At 47.1% G+C, this 24,376-nt stretch overlaps 10 protein-coding genes across 10 annotated transcripts; 4 read left to right on the top strand and 6 right to left on the bottom strand.

Annotated features, from left to right (window-relative positions):
• Window positions 1–612: 612 nt before the first annotated feature.
• On the top strand, window positions 613–5,966 carry I302_101454 (uncharacterized protein; the record flags this gene model as incomplete). The annotated part of the gene is made up of 19 exons (XM_065869296.1): window positions 613–797; window positions 903–916; window positions 991–1,065; window positions 1,171–1,511; window positions 1,588–2,211; window positions 2,271–2,429; window positions 2,523–3,077; window positions 3,141–3,272; window positions 3,328–3,369; window positions 3,420–4,709; window positions 4,771–4,817; window positions 4,876–4,975; window positions 5,029–5,074; window positions 5,142–5,200; window positions 5,258–5,351; window positions 5,413–5,424; window positions 5,522–5,681; window positions 5,748–5,808; window positions 5,886–5,966. The coding sequence occupies 19 exons, from the start codon at window positions 613–615 to the stop codon at window positions 5,964–5,966; spliced, it is 4,077 nt and encodes a 1,358-aa protein (XP_065725368.1).
• A 392-nt stretch (window positions 5,967–6,358) lies between these two features.
• I302_101453 (uncharacterized protein) lies at window positions 6,359–7,018 on the bottom strand (the record flags this gene model as incomplete). Its single annotated transcript, XM_019186839.1, has 3 exons — window positions 6,359–6,402; window positions 6,471–6,528; window positions 6,650–7,018. 3 exons carry the CDS (start codon window positions 7,016–7,018, stop codon window positions 6,359–6,361), a joined length of 471 nt encoding a protein of 156 aa, XP_019049717.1.
• Window positions 7,019–7,448: 430 nt separating this feature from the next.
• On the top strand, window positions 7,449–8,606 carry I302_101452 (mitochondrial 54S ribosomal protein bL12m; the record flags this gene model as incomplete). Its single annotated transcript, XM_019186838.1, has 4 exons — window positions 7,449–7,454; window positions 7,518–7,724; window positions 8,032–8,250; window positions 8,490–8,606. 4 exons carry the CDS (start codon window positions 7,449–7,451, stop codon window positions 8,604–8,606), a joined length of 549 nt encoding a protein of 182 aa, XP_019049716.1.
• A 623-nt stretch (window positions 8,607–9,229) lies between these two features.
• I302_101451 (uncharacterized protein) lies at window positions 9,230–12,101 on the top strand (the record flags this gene model as incomplete). The annotated part of the gene is made up of 3 exons (XM_065869295.1): window positions 9,230–9,536; window positions 9,602–10,728; window positions 10,851–12,101. 3 exons carry the CDS (start codon window positions 9,230–9,232, stop codon window positions 12,099–12,101), a joined length of 2,685 nt encoding a protein of 894 aa, XP_065725367.1.
• Window positions 12,102–12,554: 453 nt separating this feature from the next.
• Window positions 12,555–13,964, bottom strand: I302_101450 (uncharacterized protein; the record flags this gene model as incomplete). Its single annotated transcript, XM_019186836.1, has 4 exons — window positions 12,555–12,657; window positions 12,769–13,349; window positions 13,530–13,684; window positions 13,799–13,964. 4 exons carry the CDS (start codon window positions 13,962–13,964, stop codon window positions 12,555–12,557), a joined length of 1,005 nt encoding a protein of 334 aa, XP_019049714.1.
• Window positions 13,965–14,361: 397 nt separating this feature from the next.
• Window positions 14,362–17,087, bottom strand: I302_101449 (uncharacterized protein; the record flags this gene model as incomplete). Its single annotated transcript, XM_019186835.1, has 16 exons — window positions 14,362–14,475; window positions 14,544–14,566; window positions 14,625–14,691; window positions 14,750–14,921; window positions 14,976–15,039; window positions 15,142–15,217; window positions 15,281–15,337; window positions 15,405–15,444; window positions 15,512–15,590; window positions 15,656–15,688; window positions 15,759–15,974; window positions 16,077–16,248; window positions 16,328–16,418; window positions 16,480–16,557; window positions 16,633–16,833; window positions 16,900–17,087. The coding sequence occupies 16 exons, from the start codon at window positions 17,085–17,087 to the stop codon at window positions 14,362–14,364; spliced, it is 1,671 nt and encodes a 556-aa protein (XP_019049713.1).
• Window positions 17,088–18,070: 983 nt separating this feature from the next.
• Window positions 18,071–19,657, bottom strand: I302_101448 (uncharacterized protein; the record flags this gene model as incomplete). Its single annotated transcript, XM_019186834.2, has 5 exons — window positions 18,071–18,344; window positions 18,434–18,908; window positions 18,995–19,112; window positions 19,176–19,413; window positions 19,503–19,657. 5 exons carry the CDS (start codon window positions 19,655–19,657, stop codon window positions 18,071–18,073), a joined length of 1,260 nt encoding a protein of 419 aa, XP_019049712.2.
• A 45-nt stretch (window positions 19,658–19,702) lies between these two features.
• I302_101447 (uncharacterized protein) lies at window positions 19,703–20,128 on the bottom strand (the record flags this gene model as incomplete). The annotated part of the gene is made up of 3 exons (XM_065869294.1): window positions 19,703–19,723; window positions 19,813–19,924; window positions 20,001–20,128. The coding sequence occupies 3 exons, from the start codon at window positions 20,126–20,128 to the stop codon at window positions 19,703–19,705; spliced, it is 261 nt and encodes an 86-aa protein (XP_065725366.1).
• A 731-nt stretch (window positions 20,129–20,859) lies between these two features.
• Window positions 20,860–22,506, top strand: I302_101446 (uncharacterized protein; the record flags this gene model as incomplete). Its single annotated transcript, XM_019186833.2, has 8 exons — window positions 20,860–20,948; window positions 21,014–21,265; window positions 21,334–21,432; window positions 21,530–21,632; window positions 21,773–21,900; window positions 21,970–22,015; window positions 22,113–22,260; window positions 22,337–22,506. 8 exons carry the CDS (start codon window positions 20,860–20,862, stop codon window positions 22,504–22,506), a joined length of 1,035 nt encoding a protein of 344 aa, XP_019049711.2.
• A 149-nt stretch (window positions 22,507–22,655) lies between these two features.
• On the bottom strand, window positions 22,656–23,962 carry I302_101445 (uncharacterized protein; the record flags this gene model as incomplete). The annotated part of the gene is made up of 5 exons (XM_019186832.1): window positions 22,656–22,786; window positions 22,877–22,987; window positions 23,141–23,359; window positions 23,433–23,735; window positions 23,827–23,962. 5 exons carry the CDS (start codon window positions 23,960–23,962, stop codon window positions 22,656–22,658), a joined length of 900 nt encoding a protein of 299 aa, XP_019049710.1.
• Between the last annotated feature and the right edge of the window lie 414 nt (window positions 23,963–24,376).

Below are 24,376 nucleotides of genomic sequence, written 5' to 3'. Positions count from 1 at the left end.
CTCATCATCATCATCACTCTTCATCATCATTACTATTATCCTTACCATACTCATCATCAAACGTATCTTGTACTGTCTAGCCTTTTGAACAACGTTACATGCCTTTCGGACCCCTCAAGAACATGGCTACAAAAGTACTAAGAAGTACAAAGACCTTTGCGGCAGATAGGGGGGAAGAGCCGTTGAGGGTAGATGAGAAAGTTGACATTGTAGATTATGGTGGGTTTACATTCCTTCCTTCAGCTTGTTTGAGAAACTCCTTCCACTTTCACTTAATCTTTGTCGGAGGGTTAGAGGGTGTGTGTATATATACATCCTCAACGGAGATGGTTGAAGGATTTCATTCTTTGGACCGCTGGATGCGGAGAACAATAAAACTCCTTTCTCTTCATCATCGCGACTCTTATTGTCATCTTCATGCTTCATCAGCATGAGGGAAGTATGGTTCGCCGAATGCGGTGATACGATGGATCATTGTCAAAGTACTTTGGATATGAAAGCTATGACTTTGGGAATATATAGATGTCTTCTTGCTGTTCTAGGAAAGAACGTAGTCCATCCTATCCTTTTCCCCTTACAACCTTGACTGTTCACCCGTGTAAATAAACTACGATGTCGCTAACGATCTCCTGTCCATTCACCATCCTAACCTATGATCCACCCTCTTCACCAATCTCATACATAGGTTTGAACAAGAAATTACCGGATCACCCATACTATCAACCCTCCCATCGATCAACACCGCCCAAAGAGTCAAAGAGCTCTGGTGGTGCAGAAAGACCAGACAAGACGCCTTCGTGAGTCAGTGTTTCTGTTTTATTTAGGGGTGAGGAAGTAGCGTGCTTTTGGGTATTGATTTGATTGTATGGGAGAGATACTGATCTGTGTGTTACATTGTCTAGCGCACGAGCAAAAGGTGGGATACCCCTCCTCACACATTTGGGTATTTGGTTGGATCATACTGATGTTGTATTTGGATATGACTCTTAGTCTTACCCTGGGTACAGGGGGTGGATGTAGAGGAGGAAGCTGTACCGGATGGGATGTTTGGTCCTTATCCTTCAAGTGAGTATATATCTACCTATGAAACTTATAATCCAACTGCCATCTTTGACTATTGCACTCGGTGCCAGTCAACCGGAACAATGCTGAGCATATTATCCCTCTCAGGACCACAATCGATGGCTGAACCGTCCCATCCTCAAGCCCAATCTCGTCATCCCTTCGCATACTCCAATGTCCCTACTCTTCCTTTCGCTGCTCTAGGTGCAGGTCACCGAAATGTAGAAGATCAAGCTACGGAATATATCAAATCCCAACGACCTGAAAGTGAGGTACTTAGTAGAGGTGCAGGCATGAGAGCGATGGCTAGACCTGCTCAGGCTACTGCTGGCGGCGGTGCTGGTGACGATACACCAGGTGGGATGAGTAGTATCGGTATGGGCACGTTTGGGCTGGAAGGTCAGAGTGCACTGGGTCCGGCTGGTATACCTTTGCCAAAGTCAAAATATGTAAGTGGAGTCAGCTGTGCCGCTGCGTACCTGCAATGATGCGCAAGAGTGTGCGCTGACGTGAAGTTGCCTGTAGACGGGTGTTACTGGATCACCAAAGAAATCGCAATACATCACACGAAAAGCACCACCTACCGCGCCACTCCCACCTGATCCACCTCAGACCAAACCTGATTCAGATGAACAGCTCGAACAGCCTTCCGCGCATGCTCACAAAGCACACCATGAATACCCATTCTCCCACGCCGAAGCTCAGGCAAAGCAACTTCAAGCCATGGAGCAAGCCCGAGCAGCAGCCTTAGCGCAACTGGAAGCTGCTCAAAGAAACTCTGCGATCGAGATGGAGCAGGAGATGTTGGCTGCCTTGGAGAACTCGATGATCCAAGGTGGAAAGGGACCGAGACAAACGTACGATACGATGGACAGTGGACCTTCCTTCGGTCATATATTACATCAAAATGGAATTCCATTGTCTGCTAGACCATCTGTACAAATGAATAACCCAGATTTCTTCAGGATCCCTTTTGGTGTTCCGGTTGGACTCAATGTGCCTAGACCGTTACTAGTGATGAGAGATAGTGCTGGAGCTGGATTGGGTCTGGGTCTGAGTCCTGATTTGCTGGATATCCTTGAACAGGATCAAGGTATCTCCCCAAGAGGTCCGGAAGACAGGAGTGCTTTTGTGGAGACGGTTGAAGATGTGAGTTAGCTTCCGGATCCTTGGCGACATCCACGTAGCTAAATATCATGGTTGGACAGGAGGAAGCATCAGGTATTCCAAGCGATGTTCGAACTGCCACTCCCTCAAAAGCACCTTCTCAAGCTGCTCGATCCATTGACCAAGCGGGACATGCTGCTCGTACCCAGTCAGGTGTACTAGGTAAACAGACACCAGCAGCTCGATCTGTCGCCCAAACGGTAAGTTGAACGCAAACTTACATTCTTCCCTCCTTTGTTCTCAACGTTCTTCCTTTCATGTCTTGTACTCAGCTGATATCCTTCTTACAAAAGGCTGCCCCCGCATCTGTCCGAGCACCTACTGAGCATCTCAAATCACCATCTGCTGCACCCAAAGCATCCTCAGTCGCAGCATCAAAAGCAAGAAGTAAAGCACCGATCAAAGCGCCAACAGTCATGTCCCAAGCTTTCCCCAAAGCGCCCTCTGTGGCTCCGACACAAGCTAAATCAGCTAGGGGAAGAAGTCAAGCACCCAAAGCTATGTCGCAACATACATTCATGGAGTACCCTGATGGTCAAACGCTTTATTCGCAAGTACGAACCAAGAATACACCGACTATCATTCCTAATTCAGTCCATGATCATGAGGAGTATGAGCTAGAAGAGGAAGAAGGCTCGGTCGTGCCTTCCCATCATGGCTCGGTCGCTCCTACTACGATCAGCAACGTTAAGAAATTAGTTGCGGAAAGTAGATTCCATGATGAGACGCTTTGTCAGCTCTTGGATGCTGCTAGGTTGAACTTGATTGGTGATGCTGCGAAGAAGGCTTTGCAACGAGCAGCAAGAGCCAGGGTTATCGAGTTGCGGGATTTGAGAGAAAGAGGAGAGGTAAGTTTGATTTTTAGAGTAATGACCTCCTGTGATGGGCGCTGACCATATAATCACGGGTAGATCGAAGAAGGATTGAGAACACCTATACCTGAAGAACCGAAATCTACTCAATCTACACCTAAGAAAGATAGAGAGAAGAGGTCAAAGAGTCGAGAGAGGTCTAGAAAGAAGAGCCATTCTGAAAAGACAGAGGTGAGTTATATACTCATCGAAAAGGACCATTCAATGCAGCTGACACATCTCACAGACTGTCGTCGCAGCTCAGGAGCCACCTGCGTGGGCTCAAGATGTAAGCTACCCTCTGCTGTTGCACTCAGATCCTAGCTGACGAACATGCAGATTATGGGTCGACTTGCCGCTTTCGATGCTCGTTTCTCCGCACTCGAAACACAAAAGCACGAAGTCGAACATATGGGCCGACCTTTCACCCAACACTCCCAGACTACCCAGGATATACCTGGGAACCTGATTGACGAACTCATGTTCAACGAGATGCCTTCTTCAGGATTCACTCAAGGTATTCACATGCCACAAGGTTTGACTCAATCGATAATCTTCCCTGAGCAAGCTTCGATGCCGCCTATGCCCGGACAAGCGAGTGCGAAGGCCACCACCCATGACAGCCATAAACCCGTCTCGACTTACCCTGCTGGTCAATCGGGATACGCACCGACTCAACCTCCTCCAGCACATGGTACGATATACTCCCAACATGCTCCCACAGCTGTTCCTACTCAACACAGTCAACGTGCTCCGACTCAAGCTAGAAGTGCTGTTCCCTCACATGCACCTACCAATGTCAATCCAGCTGAAATACCTACTTGGGGATCCGAAGTTGAAATCCCTCAAGCTAGTAATGACCACCTGCCACCTGCTGCTCCCACTATCCATATCCTTGCACCGACTGAGTCGGGATTGGGACCGAATGGACGACCCAGTACCCGAGCGCCCTCACCTACTGTCAGATCAAGAGGTCCGTCAAGAGCTGGTACACACCATATTGGTCCAGATCATGTCGAAGTTACTGTCATTACGGAACAACCACTTCCAGATACTGCTGTGCCCAATCCAGCTGAGAGGGACTTGCCTGCTCCGCCATCGGAACGCGTCAGATCTCATCGACCAACGCCACCATCCAAGTCGACTCCACTTGACGCCAACACAGGCCACACTCATACAGTTAGGACTATGCCCCCAGCGCAAGGTAGTCAAGCAGGTACGATGCCCTACACCCAGACCCAGGCTGGTCAATCTTTCCCACCTCAATCGGCATATATCGGGAGTCCAGATCAATATCCTCCCACACTGACTAAACCCGTCCCATCAAGTCAGGTGGCGCCGACCAAACGCGCTACTACCACAGCTATGAAATCACCTACGACGATCTATCATCAACATGAGCAGATGAGCGATATCCACATGCAACCTCATGAGGTGATGATGTCCCCTCCGCAGGGGTACAATACCCCACCAAGAAGAGATATGATCCATATTATCGATCCGCTGCATCCACCTATGGGGGGATGGAAACCATGGGATATGCTTACACAGAGGTTGTACTCTTGGGCTTTGATTGCCGAGGAGAAGAGTTTTGTCAGGGCTTTGGAGGAAGTCAGTCTGGGCAGACAGGTGGGTCAGCTACGCACTCCCAGGTAATTCTGGATTAGCTGATTGGAAATGCTTGATATAGGTTGAGGAATTTCCGCTTAGTATATTCTTGATGATGACCTACAAGAGGTACGTCAGCTGAGAATCTCTGGTCCAGTAGCGATCGAGCTGACTTCTGATGTGTTAGGTTGATCCGAAGGAATATGAGTGAGAACCCACCTATACCATGCGACAAGCTGTTCGTACCGCCCAATATAGCCAGTGCGATCAACGTGGCTGTTCATGCTGTGAGCTAATCTTCTTTTGACGACCCCAATGATGAAGCTGACATGGCGAATAGAGGAGGTACCACGATGCTAAAGAGATATTACTGGAATTGTGGAATTGTAAGCTAGATTCTGATCGTTCGACTCAACCGAGATAGCTGATGATATCCCTGACTTTGACGCGTAGCCATGGGAAGCGACGAACCTCCACGGGTCATCATTGCTTTAGCGCCATTAGGGAATGATGTCAGTTGAACCATGATCGTCAGGAGAATGTACAGCTGACTTGGGTGTATGCTATAGCTCGACCAGTGGGCTGCTCACCGATATGATCTCGTTACGAGACATCTGACTACTTATCGGGTCTCGCATTTGGATGATATACAGACGGATGGACGTGAGTTGGCTGAAGTTTTGCGTATTGACTTCTATTACGAGCTGACTGAGAGTTGTAACAGGCTCATTCTGGTGTAAGTCCTCAGTCTATTTTCATCAACAACTCATTAGAATGGCGAAATCGTGTCGATCCGAAGTGAAAGTGCTAAATGGATGATTTATGCCTCGCAGGGTGGGAAGCGATAGGTCAAGCCTGGCCTTCACTCCAGATACCAAATATGGAAACACTCGAACAAAGCGGTCGACAAAGGATAATCAACGAGCGAAGACCACCTGAACATAGGCATGATAATTCGCTGTATGCTGCTAATATCAGTAGAAACCTGTTATTGTGAGCTAGCCAGTTCTTTACCACTGCATGGGATGAATAGCTGACTTGAGGATATTATGCTTGTAGGGGGTATAGACCGGAGAGACAGCAGGATTTGACCAAATTAAGGGAACTAGTTTGGGCCGAGGTGAGTCATCCAGCTTTGTTTCTCATGGGCAGGCCATTGTGAGGGGAAAAGAAAGCTGATAGATGAGTGGGGTATAGGTTAAGAGGTTATTGGGCAAGAAGAGACATGGGAAATTGGTGGTGGAGCCTGAATCGCCTGAACATCTTTATGATGCTTAGGTTTTGGGGATTTACTTTGGCGTCGATTTCGTTCGGGTGTCGATCTTCCCGATATGTACAATTTATTGACTCCGTCTCGTTCATATTCTTTACTCTTGCTTTGAATCTTGGAATATCGAAAATCAAAGTAAGGATACCTATAATTCGGATATTTCATATACCCATCATATCGTTCATATTGAGTTTGATTTGTAGATTGAAAGAGATGTATAGATTAGATGTGATTGGTCGTTATTCATATGCATATTCGTTTGATTGTATCGTTGAGTCATGTCATCTCTTCTCTCATCTACCACTTCGCTTGCTTGGTTGCCGTATTCCTTCTGAGCTCTCACCTCAAAGTGATCTCCCCTACGGATGATGAATGGATCGCTGGTGGCTTGTGGTGATGATCATTGGCCAGGATCCTGAAGTACGACCAGTAGGTATTTCTCATCTGCCCTCGTACGTAAAATCAGCTTATTTAACTTCTCATCAGGATCATTCACAATCAAGCTGACTCACCAGGCGTAATGATCAACTCGTGTCTCTTCGTCCGTATCCTCATAAAGCGAAGTTCGTCCTACCATCCACATAAACACTCCATCAGCCAAGGTATCTTTCATCTTCATGTCAATAATGACATCAACGAGGAAAGGCCTTGCGCCCCAACAGCTGAAAAGATAGACAGAAACGATACTCACCCCATCCTCGCAAGCTGTCAGAGCCTTCCCCACACCATTAACAATATCTTCAACCGCTTTGGCGTACTTCCGTCCTGATTCGCCATCGAATGCATTACCTGAGGTTTGGATTATCCCTCCTACCCCTGTGTTCCCCACTCCCGTATTCTCATTTTGATTTTGATTTTGATTTTGACTGGAGTTGGTATGTACAGATGAGGTGGAGGGAGAGGATCGAGAGAGGATCATCACTCCTCGGACATTTCGGTAGGATGATAGACGGGATAGGGTGGATTCGATTTCGGGTGGTGCAGGAGATTGGACGGGAAGGGAGTCGAGGGAGAGGGTGTGGTGGGATGAGGAGGAGGGAAGGGACGGGTCGGCCGACATGGTAGTTTGACTGATTTGTGGTAGTAGGGTTCAGACAGATCTGGTGAGTTCGTTTCGATTGTACTCGTCTTGTGTCGTCTGAAGTCGCTTGTTCGCTGGGTATAATGTATACTGAATGAGAAATAAGCAAGCAAGGGAGTCAAGGGATGTTGATGTTGATGTTATGGTTGTTGTTGTTGATGATGGACGTGTATGGTGGAGGTCTATGCATACTATGGGAGATCGGAGAAACACGGGATTATATTAGATGTGGCATATCTTCGAGGATTGATCGTCTCGCTCTCCTGGTTTTTCGAGATTGACATTTCGAAATATCAAAAGTACGGTTCATGTCATTATCGAGCTATCCAACATAACCTTGATCATCACCAGTATCATACACCTCTCTCTCCTCTTCACGACCTCATCTAACACATCAATACAAATCAAAATGAGCGTAAGTCAGCTGCCAGTCCATCGAGCATCCACCCAAGCTGACATCTCCTGTATTTTGTTGTAGCTCCCCCGAACCATCGTCCGTTCCGCCCGAGCATCTTCCTCCCGACTCCTCCTTTCCCGACCATTATCCACCTCCCGACCATACCTAGCTGAAGCTGAGGCTTCCTCCTCCGCTGCTGCGCCTGTATCGCCCAAGATATCTCCGATTGTGGATCAGATCTCGGGGTTGACGTTGTTGGAGGTTTCGGAGTTGGTATCGGCTCTCAAGGTGGGTGTGCGGAGTCTGTACTTCTTTGGATCGTGTGGGGAGGGGGAAAATGAGTCGTAATGGATATAATGTGGGGAAGGACGACGTTAGTCCGGTAGACGAGATAGAGGGTATCGTTTGGGAAATCACCTATTTTTGAAAACGTCTGTCTCGATCTGGTCCAGAATACATTCCTCCCCGATTCCTTCTTGATACTGCTTGAAGGAGTATAGTGCTCTATGCCCACCCCATTCCCCCAGGTCCCTCTCCTATCAAAATTGATTCAACAAGTCGCAAAGCTGATAATCGAGTTGTACCTCCCCTCCAGACCAAACTCAACATAACAGAGATCGCCCTCCCCGCCGCCTCAGCCGCACCATCAGCCTCGGCCTCAGCAGGAGCGTCTGGCGAACCTGCCGAAGCGGCCGAGGAGAAACCAAAGGAAAAGACAATCTTCACTGTTAAACTTGAGAAGTTCGATGCTGCCGCAAAGGCCAAGATTATCAGGGAGGTGAAGGCTATTATGCCTAATATGAATTTGGTCGAGGTGAGTGAGGCTTTCTTCTGGTGTGGGAGATACGACTCGGTGCGGAGATACAAGGCCATTTTTAGGCTGGAAGGGGTGGGGTCAGAGGATAGGGGCAGTGTTTCTCGCAATACCCACAAAGAGAACAGATCACATGGAGGATCAGATCAGATCGTCAAAATGTGTCTCAATCACCTATCTACCTTCGTGAACGAAATGTGAACGAACGCCTGACGCTGATCTTGTTTTTGTTTACATAGGCCAAGAAATTCGTCGAATCCGTGCCCCAAACCCTCAAGGAGAACTTACCTAAAGAAGAAGCTGAGAAGTTGCAAAAGACATTAACGGATCTCGGAGCTACCGTTTCTCTCGTATAGACGTAACAGGATATCATATCAATCTGCACATGCATCACCATTCGCATTTTGGGATTGTTCATCTGGCTCGGGAAGACAAGGAGGTCAAGCTAGGGCCATTTGTCGTTTTGCTCTGTGTCTTGAGCTGTACGATACACATTCCTGACTGATCCTCGTGGTTGACTTGAACGTGTGCTGCTGCATCACGATCAAGATGGAGCGCTCGCTACCCATTCAAGCTTACTATTGCGGATGGCCAGCTATAGGAAGTGCAGAGTAGGGTAGCAGAATGATGCGCAGTGTTGCCACGTGTTGTCCACGCGTTGAGATCCGCTGAATTGGGTGAATATGTTTGTTTGTGCTGAATTGTTGTCATTGTCACTGGCCCATCTATTGTTCGTTGTGCTGGACATTAAAGCTATATTCTGGCCATCCATCGTTCATCTATACCCATGAAACCCAATTAGTACATTCTCAGATCGACTCTTACTCTCGGAAACGAATTATGATCAAGAGTTCTTGATAGATAATCAGAAAATACCACTTCAAATCACTACCAAAACCAACCATACAATTCAAATCACAAAACAACGAGAAGCTGCCCCTTCTGCTTCTTTGGTCGACCATCTATAATCCCATACCTAATGGCACCCTCCATATCATCCTCCACAACGCACTATGCTCTGGTGATCGACGCGGGATCATCCGGCTCTCGACTCCAGATATACTCATGGCGAGATCCCGACCTGGAAAGAGCAGAGATCCTACAGGAAGTATCCTATGCTCAACAGGTGCCCGAGAAGATAGGTAAATCTAGGTGGTGGTGGAATAGTAGTCTGTTTGGGAAAGGGAAAGGGAAAGGAAAAGAGGTGGAGAATGTTGCGCTGAGGAGGTTGGTCAGAGTGGGTAAAGGCGTTGAGGGGGATGATTGGGTTAAGAGGGTTGAACCTGGTATGTCACGTATCCCACCCTTCAAACTCGCTCGTATGAGAGCTGATCCGTTCACTCTGTGGTAGGTATATCCACCGTTGCTCCAGAGGATATCCCAAACTACCTTGCCCCTCTCCTCTCACACGCACTGCGGCACATCCCCCCATCTCAACACCATTCTACCCCTATATATATCCTCGCTACCGCTGGAATGCGACTCTTACCCGAACAAACACGCGAGGCGATCCTCCAAGCATCATGTGATCTAATCAGGAATGAATACCCCTTCAGTGTCGGGGGACCATCATCAGCTGGACCGTGCGGCGAGAACATCCGAGTAATCTCAGGAGAGGAAGAAGGCATGTGGGGGTGGGTAGCGGTGAATTACCTGATGGACGGATTCGGACATGCACCTGAACCCACCATCTCCTCTTCCTCCTCGTCAAGTTCAAGCTCGCCGACCAACCTCCTACCGCTCTCTCCACTTGCTGAAGCCCCTCCCAACTCGATCTCGGACAGTGTCACCCCCGTGGACGTCTCCCACCATTCACCTACATTCGGATTCCTAGATATGGGAGGTGCATCCACGCAACTGGCTTTCTCCCCTTCGAACCATGAGATACTCCAATCTGGATTCCCAGAGGATGAGTTGCGGAAGGTTAGTCTGAGATTATTATCTGGAGAAGAGGTTGAGTGGCCCGTATTCGTCGCGTCCTGGTTAGGTTTTGGGACCAACAGAGCGAGGGAGAGATATATAGAGTATTTGGTAGAAGAGTGGAAGAAAGATAATCCAACTTTGGAAATAACAGGAACAGGGCTGGATAAACCTATAGAGGATCCATGTTTACCTAAAGATCTCGAAATAACATCTACCATCTCCAATCCCAACAACTTGGAAGTAAAGTTCAAAGGGACCGGATCTTTCTCTCAATGTTTACTCACCCTCACACCGCTATTGGAACATTCCAAACCATGTCCAACGGACCATTGTCTTTTCGCTGGACTTCCAACCCCGCATATAGATTTCAGCAGAGAAGATCAAAGGGGATTTATAGGGATAAGCGAGTATTGGTATACCGCTCAACAGGTTTTGGGGCTGGGTGGAATATGGGATTGGGGGGAGTGGGAGAAGGGGATGAATAGTTTTTGCGGGAGGGAGTGGAAGGATATTGAGGGGGAGGTGGAGAAGGAGAAGGGGTGGAGGGGGGCTGAGGTGAGTGTTTGACTTCTACATCTGACCATTGTCCTCTATATTCCTCTTTGTCCTGTATCATACACCTCCAACGTCGTTTGGTACGCTCGGACACGCAAAGGTGACGTCCTATACTACCCCAGGCCGACCTGTCCCGTCTGCAAATGCAATGCTTCAAAGGCGCGTGGATCTCCAACGTCCTGCATGAAGGTATCGGCATACCTCGATTGGTCGATGCAGGGGGAAACAACACCCTCACAGGAGGAGAAGTGGGCGAGACCAACGAAGAAGCCGAGCGAAGAGCCAAAGAGAAGGGGTTATTCGAAAGCGCAGGGAAAACACATTTCCAATCGATGGATGAGATTGGTGAAACTGCCATCTCGTGGACACTGGGAAAGATGGTAATAGAAGCTTCTAAAGCTGTCCAACCTAGATCTCACTCCATCGAAAACGCCTGGATGTCGAAATTGAATACATTCCCTATGCCCCTCAGTGGACTAGAGGACAGATTACAGAAAATCGGTATCCAGACTATATGGGCATACGGATTCGTATCTTTCTTCATCTTGGCTTGTCTTTTCAATTGCTTTAGAAGGAGGCTCTATCATTCAGCTGGCACTGCAACAGGGAAACGAAATAGGAAACCTAGTATATCCGATTACTCGATCGAAGATGGTTTTATCTCTGATTCGTCTATCTCGCTGAATAATGCTTCAGTGGGTAGGACTAGGTATAAGACTGGTTCGGGCAAGTTAAAATTGTGGGGATTGAGAATAGGCAATACAATAAGAAGGAATATCCCCTTCGGTACCAGTCATACTTCCGGAAGAAGGAACGGGTTCTTACCAAGACACAATTCCATGCCATTACCACTCTCCAACTTCTCTTCTTCGGACAGTTCTCAACCCCCTTCACCTACACCTACAAACCCGAATGGAGGGGGGTTCTTCATACCTGCTAATATCGTACGACCCAACTCTACTGGCCCGTCCCCTGAACATGGTGGCTTGGGTCTATCAACCAACTCACCAAATATCAATCCCCTCTCTCCGCCTACTCGCAAGTCCACATCACGATCAGGTAAACCCCGTCAAGTCTCAAGCAACCTCCTACTCTCCTCATCATGGGAGAAAACCTCTGGATCAGGAACAGGTAGTGGAGGATGGAATGACCCGCCCTCTGTATTATTCGAAGATCCCTCTTCAACCTTGGGTGGGGGTGGTAGATCGAGAGAATCAAGTTTGGCGACTACAACGCCTAATGCGAATTACGCAAGTAATGTGTCGTCGAATGCGATTTCGAGGAATTCGAGTCGAGTTAATTTGAGTGAGTTGGGGTTGGCTCAGAGGAGTTTGAGTAGGGCGGGGACACCTGGGTTTGACGGGGATCATTAGTTGGTTGGAACAGTGGTCTGAGGTCTGTATATGGGATGGAGATATTGCTTGAACCATTCTGACGAGGGAACGAGGGCGCTGTTCCTTCTTGGTGACGTGTGATATGATATAACTTTAATGGGATTATGGACAATCAACTGCATACAACAGTTCACGTATTGATCGTTTTTTTTGGGGTAAAGCAGTACGCATTTAGTCACATTACATGCATGATATGAATTGTGAAATCAGTACACGATTTGCATGCTGATATGCATTATATTGCACTGCATATGCGCATCTGGTCTATGTAAGTCTATGGTGTGTCTATGATCCTGTATTTCACAATTACTCTATATTCTATCTTCTACGTTCTATATCTTCGATGTTCTATATCTCATATTCTATGTGCAGTATTGTCAACTACGAGTGCCAGTGTACTCTACACGCCATTCGCGATAGCCTATGAACCTATCACACCACCCTATTCCTCACTTCTTTCCCATCAAAGTAATCCGCCATGATATCGACGGCTTTGATACATCCGTCCAAGGTGACTGCATCGGTACTTCCTCCACTACATGAAAAGTTAATTATCAGCACTGCACCTTACATAGCGGAATCATGCTACCTCTAACTCTATTTCCTCCTCTTCCATCTTACCATACACAATTGAGGGAGAACTCACAGATGAGGCAACACCACCGTATTTCTCAACCTCCCCAACCTCCCCATCGTATCCCCATGAGCAGGCTCAATCTCCCAGACATCTATCCCCGCTCCACCCAACTTCCCATTCTCCAGTGCAACCTCCAATGCTCGCTCGTCTATAATTCCCCCTCGAGCAGTATTGATAATCACCCCATCATCTTTCATCATCTCCAATTCCCTCTTTCCAATTAATCCTCGCGTCGTATCATTCAGGGGACAGTGCAACGATACGACATCTGAATTCTGCAATAACTCGTCTAAGCTGTTGACTCGTTGATGTGGGATGGCAACTGGGTACTTTGGATCTTGGGTATGTGTCCATCGATCAGATGGTGAAGTGGGTGAATGAACCAAGATGGGACAGTTGAAAGCCAAGAGTAATTTGGCGAGTTCATAGGATGTATCGCCCATTCCTACTAGGCCTACTGTCTTGCCGAATAACCCTGGAGCGAGGGCAGTAATGGATGGTACGACCTCGCCTGATCTGATTCGAGTGTCCACTTCAACCACTCGTCGGAGGACGGCGAGAGCTAGGGTGAGGGCGAGCTCTGCCACTGCCTGTATGTGGTGTGGTATATCAGCAATGTGGTCTCCTGCATGTACATCACATCCACATCTCCAGCTTCTGAACATGATTGGTGTGCTCGCCTATGCACTTCAACTTCAATGCCAAACGCCTCTATCGCCAAGCTAAACAAATAGACCGTTCTTTCTCTACCTTCGCACTACCACACTCACCTGAGCATTCCCTCCGGGACAATTCGTCACTATCACTCCCTTTTCCTTGGCAGTAGGTATATGTATATTATCCACCCCGACTCCATTCCTAGAGATGATCCTCAAATTGGGAGCTTGAAGCATCATATCGCGAGTGATATTGGATACTCGAAGTACTACCATGGCCCGAACGAAGCAAGGTCAACATCAACCCTTCAAAGGCTTTTCTGATCAACACGCGCGGTAATGAGGCTCTTCGATGTCAGAATAGTAGTATGATGACGACTCACAAATCCCATCAACCTGAGCCATGATCTCCTGTACACTCCCATCCTTGGGTCCCAGGACCTTGCCAAATTTGTGTTCGGCATATTCCTCAGCCTTGGGGTGGAACGGCGTGTGGAGATAGACTGTAGCTTGTTTAGCTCCGAGAGGTGTCGAGGTTGGGATAGTCATAGTGGAAAGTACCGAGCAGCGTATGAAGGAATGAAAACGAGGTACGAATATGGTCGTAATGGCCTGACTGGGAGATGAAGCTGTAAATCAACGAGTACTACAACATATGTCGAGTCGATGTAGCGAAAAAGGAACAGGAATATGTTGGTTCGATGCGGGTACGAGTAGATAGATGCAATTAACAAAGATTACGATTACTCGAATCGCAGATGACCGAAAATTCTTGGGAACTGCATGTTTTTTGTTTTGTTATCTATGGGTCATCTTCGGGATAATCGCCGATAAAACACGATAATTGGTTATTCAATGCATGCATCCTGCACGTATACATACAAGGACAATGTATCACACATCCTCTGTCTGTTGCTGTTTATGGCGAATATCAAGTCCAAGATGATCATCTCCCCTTTTGCTCGTGAAACTGAGCGATCCATTCTTGTATAAACGATACCTCGAGGGCATGGACGTCTTTGATTCGTGGTGGTTCTTCCGTGTGATCTTCCAAACCGTTCTGCGTGATTATCGACATTCGGTTTCATCAGCTTCTCTGCAATATATGAAAGTTGAAAATAGACTTACTTCGTCGTAGTGATGTACACCGTCTTAACAAAAATCAGCTTAAATCTCTTTTCATTCAGTCAATTATGAAATCCAACCCACCAAATATCAGATGCACAGGTCTATTCACCGAAGACTTCCTCCTAGGAGCCCAATCGCTCTGTGGAGTCTACACAGTTCCCGATGCTTAGCACTGGAACACACCGCGTAGCTAAGCCAAGACTTACCATAGGTCTCCACGGATCTCTATCACCATCTATAAAAGCCAATCTATCATATTCAATCTCGTAATCCCCCCTGCGATTCACTTCTTCCACGTCAGGCCATTCGGGGACAGAAAAGTGTTTACCGGGTGGGAAGGCCTGTCGACAGATCTTGGATGTGTATTCGAGAGTGAGTCTATTTCACACATGAGCTGAGTGACAAACAAAACATGGGAATGATCCGGCTCACTTGTTTGAGATGATACGTGGACCTTCGAGGGGTGCTGGCATGAAATAACCCCATTGTGTACAGACTGAGCGGACGGCATAGCCACATCAGCACTTGTCTCTTGAGACACCACGAGATTGTTCCTTTTCAAAAGAAATTGGACGGTCACAATATCAGTCCCACTCACCCTGGAAGATCCATAATCTCCAAGTCTGTTCCAAGTCCGTCTCTACAAACTTGGAGTCTACAGAGGTACCGAAGCACTGAACAAAACTCGGTCAGCTAGGTATAAGTGCAATAAATTACTGGGTCAGATCACTACGTACGTCTTCAATGTCAGATGCAGGTTTACCTTCCGATCTGGGACATCTGGCTACGACGTTCTGTCAAATGGGTCCGGAAGAAATGTCAGCGGGGTAATTACGAGTTGGTAGGAGAGGTTTAGCATACCTCCTTGATGTATTTCCCATAATTGATGATTGAAGCAGGTCTAAGCGGGATCATCAACATCGATGAGTGACGCTATTTCGATGCTGAAGAAGGGTACGTTGACTTACATCCTGATCAGTCCCACTTTGCTACCTGCACCTCCAGCTGTGAGGGTATTACAGAAATTGTAAAACTCGTTTGAGCCGACTGGACCATACATATGAGCAAAAGTACATCAGTTTTGACTTTCTGACCGGCGTGTAGAGACTTACCTTTCGGATCCCAATTCTTAGCTTGCCAATATCCTATCCATCCCATCCAAAGTCAGTCATCCTCCTCCTTGTCAAAGTCAAAGTGGATACCCGATAGACCCACCCAAAGGACCAGAAATGACATCCGCGAAATCCTCATTGCCCACTAATTCTTCCAATCCGAACAACCCTTTCAGATACCTAGGTATAGGTTCAGGTTGGTCCAACAGGTGATCTATGAGCTCTATGGCTGTTTGCAGAGTGTCGATACATCCTTCAGGGGCATATTGCTGGATGGGACCGTAATATTGGGGAAAGTTAATCTGGGCGTGGGTCACGGCTGTGTCGATGCATCATTACCATCAGCAAGCGTATCAAAAGGATACGACAGATGTTTCTCTCATGTAAGGAGAAGAACAGTGTGAGATATGACTAAACTCACCACTACTTGCTATAGCCCCCCAGACTAGATGAGGATACTCCTTCCTCATATGCGCAGCTCTCGCACCAGCGTATGATCCTCCATAGTACACCCATGCGGTATTATTGGGATGAAGGGCGTCTGATGAAGACGATGAAAGGATCGAAGGGGGTGGTTTGAAGTTCTCGATAAACTGGATGTATACTTCGCGATAAGCACGCGGATCTTGAACAACGTGTATCGTCCAGAGACAAAGGTGATGCTGTACGTACATAGGCTGAATCCTCCAACGCTTCTTTGTTGTTAAGGAATCTCAGATCGTCCGTTGAGAATGATTTGACAGGTACGGATTCACCGTAGTACCTATCACCCCATTGTTAGCTATCTCAGCTGTCTAAGGTGAACAACAGGAATGGCAGCTCACCTATGCTCAAGTACGATACCAATTCCATTCGTAGCGTTACTCAAAATCTGCAGGATCCCTTTCTCCAAGAACGGGACTCTGAGAGCGCGGAATGAAACGAGGGTACAGAAATATCAGTCTTGTTCGCTGCGCAGGTAAATGATAGAGACTAACCTATCTTTCCCACTGGTTTCACCGCCATCCAAAAGAAATACAGGTCCACCCTCCCTGTAGAAGCTCGTATTAATCCAATACCTCTGACAGAACGTTCCGTTCACCGTATCATCGAAATGACTGATCCTCTGAGGGAAACAATGGGGCTCGAATAACTCTTTCTTGGTGGAAGACAGGAAAGGCTGCTGGGCGTTTTTCTCACTATTGAGTAGCATCTATATCAGTATTGGAGCAGATGACAGAGAGAGGTGGAAGCTGGAGACGTACGTGCTCAACAGTAGTGCCTGCTCATCCTTGAGCTTCTGCTCTTTCAGGAGAGATTTCCATAATCCTATTTGGGGTCTACCATTTAAGAGTAATTCACGATGCGTATCCGGATCTAGCGTTGTCTTTGTACTGAGGACAGGGTTGACGAGCAGGCTGCTCAGCAGGAGCAGAGAGGAGAGTGATACCATCTTCCCGCTCAGGTGTATTTTGACGATATGTACAATCGTCTGCAACTATCTACTGTAAATCATAACAGTAGAGCACCGTTCACTCTCATGTCTCGTTGAATGACGATATTCGGTCCAACCGAATGCGGATATAACCGAGCAGCTAGCTCATGCCAAATTCCACCCAAATTTTCGAAACATCAATGCCAAAGGCTATCACAGAACATACGATGCATAGGTAGACCACTAAAATAAGATGTATCATCCATCCTCCCTTCTTCACCTCTCATAATAATAAGATGAACCCCCGACAAAACGGTGAGAAGACCAATGAACCTCCGTCCTAAAAAGGAGGGAACCGTGCGTCACTCTGAGCTCTTCCGAGCACCTAACTTGTCGTAGGAGGTAGACAGTCAAGCGACTCTATATAAACATTTGCACACATGAGCTTCGGTCTGGCAACTCATAGCAAAGAGGGGTGTGCTTACCTATAAGGAAGAGTTCTTTGGAGAAGAGAGAAGAAAGACAAGGACGATGATATTCAACTTTTTCACCTACTTACCGTTGTTGCATCTCGCGATTTTGGACAAAACCTGAGTTGCACGTGGGGATTAAGCGGAACTTTATGCGAGTGGCTGTGTGGCTCTAGTCAAGTTTGCTTGCGTTGGTGCAGATTGCTGCATGTGCCTTTGCATGTCTGATGCATGCTGTGATCTGTGATGTGTATGAATCCCTTTCATATCACTTGATGGTCAGTTGACTCTTTACCTTCTAGATTGTGATGATATGCAAACTTTTCCATTTCTGATCTTGCATCCATGTTCAAGAATAACGCGGATAAGCCAAGTTATCGGGTTCGTTTTGTAGCACAGCGGTCGGCGTTGTCAATCCAGCTTTCTTATTATAAGTAGCATATCCAATCTCACGAAAGCCTATCTAGAAGAAACACAATTTTTTTACGCATCCCCCTTGGACACCATATCATTTTCAGACGATCATCTAATCTACTTTGCGTCAATATCCTCCAACGACCTGTCCTCCGCTCCACCCCGATATTCGACCGGACGAGCGATCTCCTGATCCTTCACTTCCGAAGCGATATTCTCCGCTTCCGCTTCTTTCATCGCATATTTCCGCTCATCCAGATGCTGCAGGTACATCACGAGTGGAGCGGTGAAGATGGATATCACGTCGGTGGCAAATGCAGTGGTAAAACCTTTTTTGAATCTGGGTCCATCGGTCTGCTTGTAAATGATCGTATTGATCCAGGCGTCGGTTCTACATGCTTACGATTAGCGGAAGGTCCATATATAATATGACGTTGTGTGCGAAGATACATTCGAGAGGGAAAAGATAAGTCAACTCACGCATACCAGAAGGCAGTGATGAAACCCGTGATAAACGCTCTCTCCTCATGTTGTTTACCGCAGATATCCGCCACCCAAGCGAAGAAGATGGGTGTAGAGTAGGTCGTGGAATTCAACATGAATCCAGCTACTCTCAACGAGTTGGATTTGGGCCAGAAAGCTAATATACCCGTTGGTAATAATCCCCATACAGCTATGGCGAGTACGACCCAACCTCTGCCGAACCTTACTGTCCTATCGGAGATATAGGAATATGGGATCAAGGTGATACAGATCAACAGACTCGAAAGGGAGGGTAGCACGTTTCGCATGGTTACGGAATATCCCTCTGATTTGAGGTAGACTCCGAATTGTTTGCCTCCGATCGAAGATAGGGCCATGATGGTAAACCAGATTACGAGGATGTAAAGTTTCCACGATTTGAAGCAGTCTCGAATGACCGACCACCGTATCTTCTTCGTCACTTTATCACGACCTGATAGCAGAGCCACACCATTAACAAAATAATCGTCATATCATGAGAACCTGCCTCAGTCTGCAATAGGTCCAGCTCTGACCCACCATCCCTTGCAATCCGATCTCTAGCCAACTGTCTCTCCTCCTCTGTAAGATACCAAACTTTTGTGTTTTCAGGAAAATCAGGAACGAAGAACCAGATCATAATCCCAATTGGTAAAGTCTACAAGTACATTTTCCCATTCAGTATCATTCCAGTGATGGGTTATTGGCGGAGGATACTCACCATTACCCCACAAATAATAAATAACCAACGCCATCCACGGATCGAATGAAGTCCATCCATGTTATTGTATATTCCAGCTTGCATGAAACCTGAGAAGGCGCTCCCAGCTGGAGAGGCGATGAACCACAGTGTGATTCGTTTGGCCAATTCAGGCTTGGTGTACCATGATCCAAGTAGGAAGAAGGAGACGGGGTAGTAGAACGATTCAAATAGGGCCACGCAGAATCGGAATCCATACCTGTGTATCAATGAATTGGACTGAGCACACAACTCTTATCATCGCTACCTTCGAGCAGAAAGAAGAGTGAAGGAGACGTCACAACGTACATTGCCTGGTAGCTTTGCGCTCCCGCTTGAGCAAACGTAAAGATACCCCAGCCGATATCACACAATGCCAAGAATTTCGAAGGTCGGACTTTGAGTACCACAAAGTTACTAGGTATATTCATACCTGCCAGAACGGCCGAATAGATCGATACCATGTATGTGTACTGGTTTCCCGTAATTTTCAGGTCTTCTTTCATTCCCTAGACATATGCATTGGACAACTGTCCAGAGCATTAGCTTATCACCTGTGTCGTTGAATCTTTCCGAGCTGAAGCGCACGCTCGCCTGGTCAGATGTACCGTACACTCACATTCGACTGATCGACGTTCTTTATCCACCATCCCAACGTCAGAGCAGTCAAGAGGAAACAATCAAGTTTGAATACCAATTTCCGCTCCGCAGGCGATTTATCGTAGTAATCGCTATTCCCAGTCGACCACACACACACCAGATCAGCTTTGAGCCCCCAGCTGGAAGGGCACATCGATCCGAACTGACGCATCCCATATCCACGATACGAATCTTTGCCATTTGCCCCTCTTGAGCGGAGTATCGGTTGGGGTATCGTATGCGTTCGGACCCATGACGGGCGCGGGTACTTGAGCTAAGTCAGGTTCCGCCGACATGTTGATGGTTTTTGTTCTTTGTTTTTGCTGATTGCTGTAACGCGTGGGTTCCGAATGACTCCAGAGAGGAATGTAACCTTTATATACTTCTTGTCTCCCAGCCAAGCCAATATGGTGAGGACCAATGCTAAGTGGTAATGGTAGAAATGTAATCGGCAATCGGGGAAGCGCGAATAATCACGCCACATCCCCCAGTATCAAGCACAACAACCTTAATAGTGGCGTCGATAAATCATACTCTCGGGATGTCAATCTTGATTAAAAGACCATCTTATGCAAGGGTCCGAAGGTCCGAGGCTTCGAGCGCACCATACTATCGCGATCTCGCATCATTCTCTTCCCGACTGAACCCGAAGCATCCCAGAATCAAGAAGAGATGTCATACCAAATCCTTGGCATGTGTAGGGGTAAAGCCAAGAGAAACAGAGGAATCGGAGATCTGCGATACCCAAGTGCCACAAATCACGACATCTGGTGTCTCGACGAATGACGGAATGCCTGCTCATGTGTACGTCGGTTTACGGTTTGGTAATGATCATCTGATACAGGATAATGATTAGATGTGGTAGCGTAGCAAGAGCCATGAATAGCTCGTGCTGTATATAGGGGGAAGATGTAACTATCTACGAGACCGTTAACTGCGTCATTCGACACAGCCTAGAAGCTATCTATTGACCTACTTCTAAATTCTGACTTCTTATAGAGCTTACGAAGAGACCACACACCACAATATGCCATGGATAGCCGAACAGATCGAGCCGGACCAATCGCTCTACCCACATCTTCTACCAGTAGAACACGACGGCACAGACATAACAAAGTAAATCTCACTTCTACTCACTGACCACATGTAACCAGTGGTTGCTGACACCTGGTCCTGGATAGGTATGATAGCTTCACGCAATCAGATCCGGCCTTACGAGCAGATACAGCCTTCACATCCCTACTGAACGGTCCAACGACCAGTAGACCCGTGACTCCCCTGTTCGGCACCGAACTATCCGGTCTACAATTATCCCAGCTCGATTCCAAGGCGTTGGACGAGCTCGGTCTACTAGTGGCGGAAAGGGGGTTTGTGGTACTGAGGAATCAGGATTGGAAAGATACTGCCCCGGAGAGACAGATTGAAATTGCAAGGTATCTTCATACTCTCAAAGCCGTTGGCAAGACAGGATAAGATGCTGGTGCTGAGAATGTTATTATAGTCGTTTTGGACCATTGCACGAACATCACAAGGCGCCTCGTATAAGGGGTTATAAGCAATTCGCGGTGATTTACCAATCCGCTGCGGATGTAAGACGACGGTTTGTTCTCCTCTTAACCTCTTGACTATATCATGAGTGTGCGGAGCTTCTCTGATGAATGGATTGCCTCGTGGTCGCGATTCATTATGCATTATAGGAATTATTGGGGAGACAGGGCAAGTTTGATATCATGGCATACTGACCAGAGTCACGAGAAACATCCACCCGGGATCACGTTCTTCTGGGTATTAGAGAATCAAGTAAGTCAGGCGTTGTGCTTTGGATCGTACGATGTTGCGATACAAGGTGCCTCCTGTCGCATACCCCACCGATGTGTGTAGGGTCCAGTGGGAAGTTTTGTGAGATTATAAGGTTGATTGATGATGCATTTGGACCATAGGACTGGGTAGGAGGCGATACCATCCTTTCGGATACTGTACAAGCCTTTGCCAAACTATCTCAACCGATGAAAGAGTTTTTGTACGGCTTGGACGCGTGGCACACCGACAACCTCAAAACGGTAACTAGGTTAGTTGATCTTTCTCAACTTAGTAATCACATCAATCTTGACTCATAATTGATTTGTGCTGCACTCAGTCGAAAAGAGGTAGATACTCTACATCCTGTAGTGACGAGACATCCTGTACGTTTTTCGTGCAGCTCGAGCTCGGAAACGAAGCGGAGTTTTCTTCTTCCCGGATATGTCTGATCTGATCTGATCGGACCACGTATGTCTACAGGTAACCGACGCCGAATCGCTCTTCGTCAACGAGACCTTCACACGTCAGATCCAAGGTCTCAAAACGGAAGAATCAGAGTATTTGTTGAAGTTCCTGTTCGACCATATTGCCAGAGGAGGTGATTTTCAGGCTCGAATACGATGGGAAGGCAAGTCAGAGGATAGGATCTTCGCTCAAGTAAACAGGCAAATACTGATCCTGTGATGTTTCGTCGGAATGTACAGAAGGGACAGTCATTCTGTGGGATCAGAGGCGTGCTCAACATACAGCCACGCTCGATACATTGCCTGGAAAACGTAGACACATGATTCGGCTTACTCCTTTAGCTGGAAGACCTATCCCCGCAAGAGAGCGAGAAAAAGCATCACCAGGAAGGGAGGAGGGGAGTGAATGATAGGAGGTTTTGATCGGGCATGTCATATGAGGCAGGAAGAGCTTGTTATGCATTGGATTGATAGTACCGTCAAGCCAGTGCTTATGAGTTAATTTCGTACTGCGGAGAAGGTCACACATGAATGCATGAATATCAAAGAGATTATACTTTCATATGCCCAAAAAGTCCCTCACAACCTCCAAGACCTCCCGGTTCTTCTCATGCTGTACGAAGTGTCCAGCCCCTTCGAAAACGACCAATCGGGAATCGGGGATACCTCGATGTATCTCTTCGGATTGAGCTACGATACATATACGTGTATTCGACATCAGCCTTTACTCCTATCTCGTTGGGATCGATGTATTGATAGCAACCAGACTCGATAACGTACAAGGTGGACAGGTCCAATCTCCTTGACCTACGATGATCAGAGTTTTCGCGGTGACAAGCTTTAGGTTTGGTCTGAAATCGAAATATTTCTCTCTGTCCGAGTACAGCTGGTCTATGAAATAAACGAGATCAGCATTCATCGACCTAAAGAAGTATCCAAATATTCAGCACTCTACGAGCATGGGTTTATTTCCGAGGTATCTTGATTGATGCTACAGTAGAGTGTCTGAATTGTAAGGTACAGTATTGCCATTGCCAAACTCACTGTGCGACTCCGAATTATATACCGTCCTCCTGGCTACTTCCAGCCCTTCATTTGGGTTATATCCACTATCAACCCACAACGGGGCTATAGCAAAGAAGATCAACCTCATCTCATTATCATCTGTGAATGCTCCGAACACTTTGGAAAGCATTTCAGACGTCGCCATAGGTGCCTTTGAGGGTGCGCGGGATATGAGGTTTTGTAGTGCTTCCTCTTCGTCTGGAAGGGTCAAGTTATCATATTGTATTCAGACGCATTCGACTTTGTGGTCAAGTTGGAAAGATGAACGCACGATGCCATGAGGGTGCTGTCCCCCTGAGAATCAGGTTATCCACATTCTCAGCAAAAGTAATAGCGTACTGCTGAGCTATCATCCCTCCAAAACTACCCCCTTCCAATATGAATTTCCGTTTCTTCTCACTTCCGTCTCCTTGTTCTATGAAGTGTTGTCTCACCGACTCGATATCCTGAACGATCTGGTCAAAAGTATATGGCGGTGTGGGGGAAGACTGTCCATGTCCTCTGAAATCGAAGGAGACGAGCTGGACGGAATCACCAAGCTTATTGTACGCTTTAAAGTCGCTCTCATGGGTACCTATCAGTATATCAAGTCGTGAGATATCTAGGCTGTCGCTGCAACAAACAAACCCGAGGTGGACGCTCAGTACAGGGGAACACGAACTTACCGAATCCCCTTCCACCATGTAGAGTGATCATCAATGGTCCTGACGGATCACCCTTTGTTCGGTATGCTAATCTGGCTCCGTTGATCGATACATGTTGAATCGGTGATTCTGGAAATGGGTCTCTGTTGATGCTCATCTAGTCGTTGATGCACAGGCGACAATGATTGCTAGAGATAGCATACCACTGGAAAGATCACAAGAGTACCGAATTGGGCGTCACGCCGGTAAATAAACACTGTGACTATACACAGGGTCTTCATCTCCTCTCCTGCATTCGATAATCGATGTCAATATGATCTATCTTTCGGGATTGACATCACGTCAATCCATCACCAAGTTGATTTATCAGTACTCATAGAGTCCCGGAAAATCAAAGCCATGACAAATAATGACGATTCCCCGCCCATTCTTCGGAGTTGACCGAGCGGAGCACGGGTACCGTGGACTTCCCCCGATAACTTAGTTTATGTGTCGCCAATCTAAAGGTTTTGATGATGGTGTTGTACGTAGCGACTGCCATCTGAGCTGATAGGTATACCTTACAATACAT

This window comes from Kwoniella bestiolae, chromosome 1 (genome assembly GCF_000512585.2).
Source record: "Kwoniella bestiolae CBS 10118 chromosome 1, complete sequence".
Classification (NCBI taxonomy): Eukaryota; Fungi; Basidiomycota; class Tremellomycetes; order Tremellales; family Cryptococcaceae; genus Kwoniella; species Kwoniella bestiolae.
The sequence above is the reverse complement of the archived record's forward strand: the minus strand, read 5'-3'. Positions and strand labels throughout refer to the sequence as shown.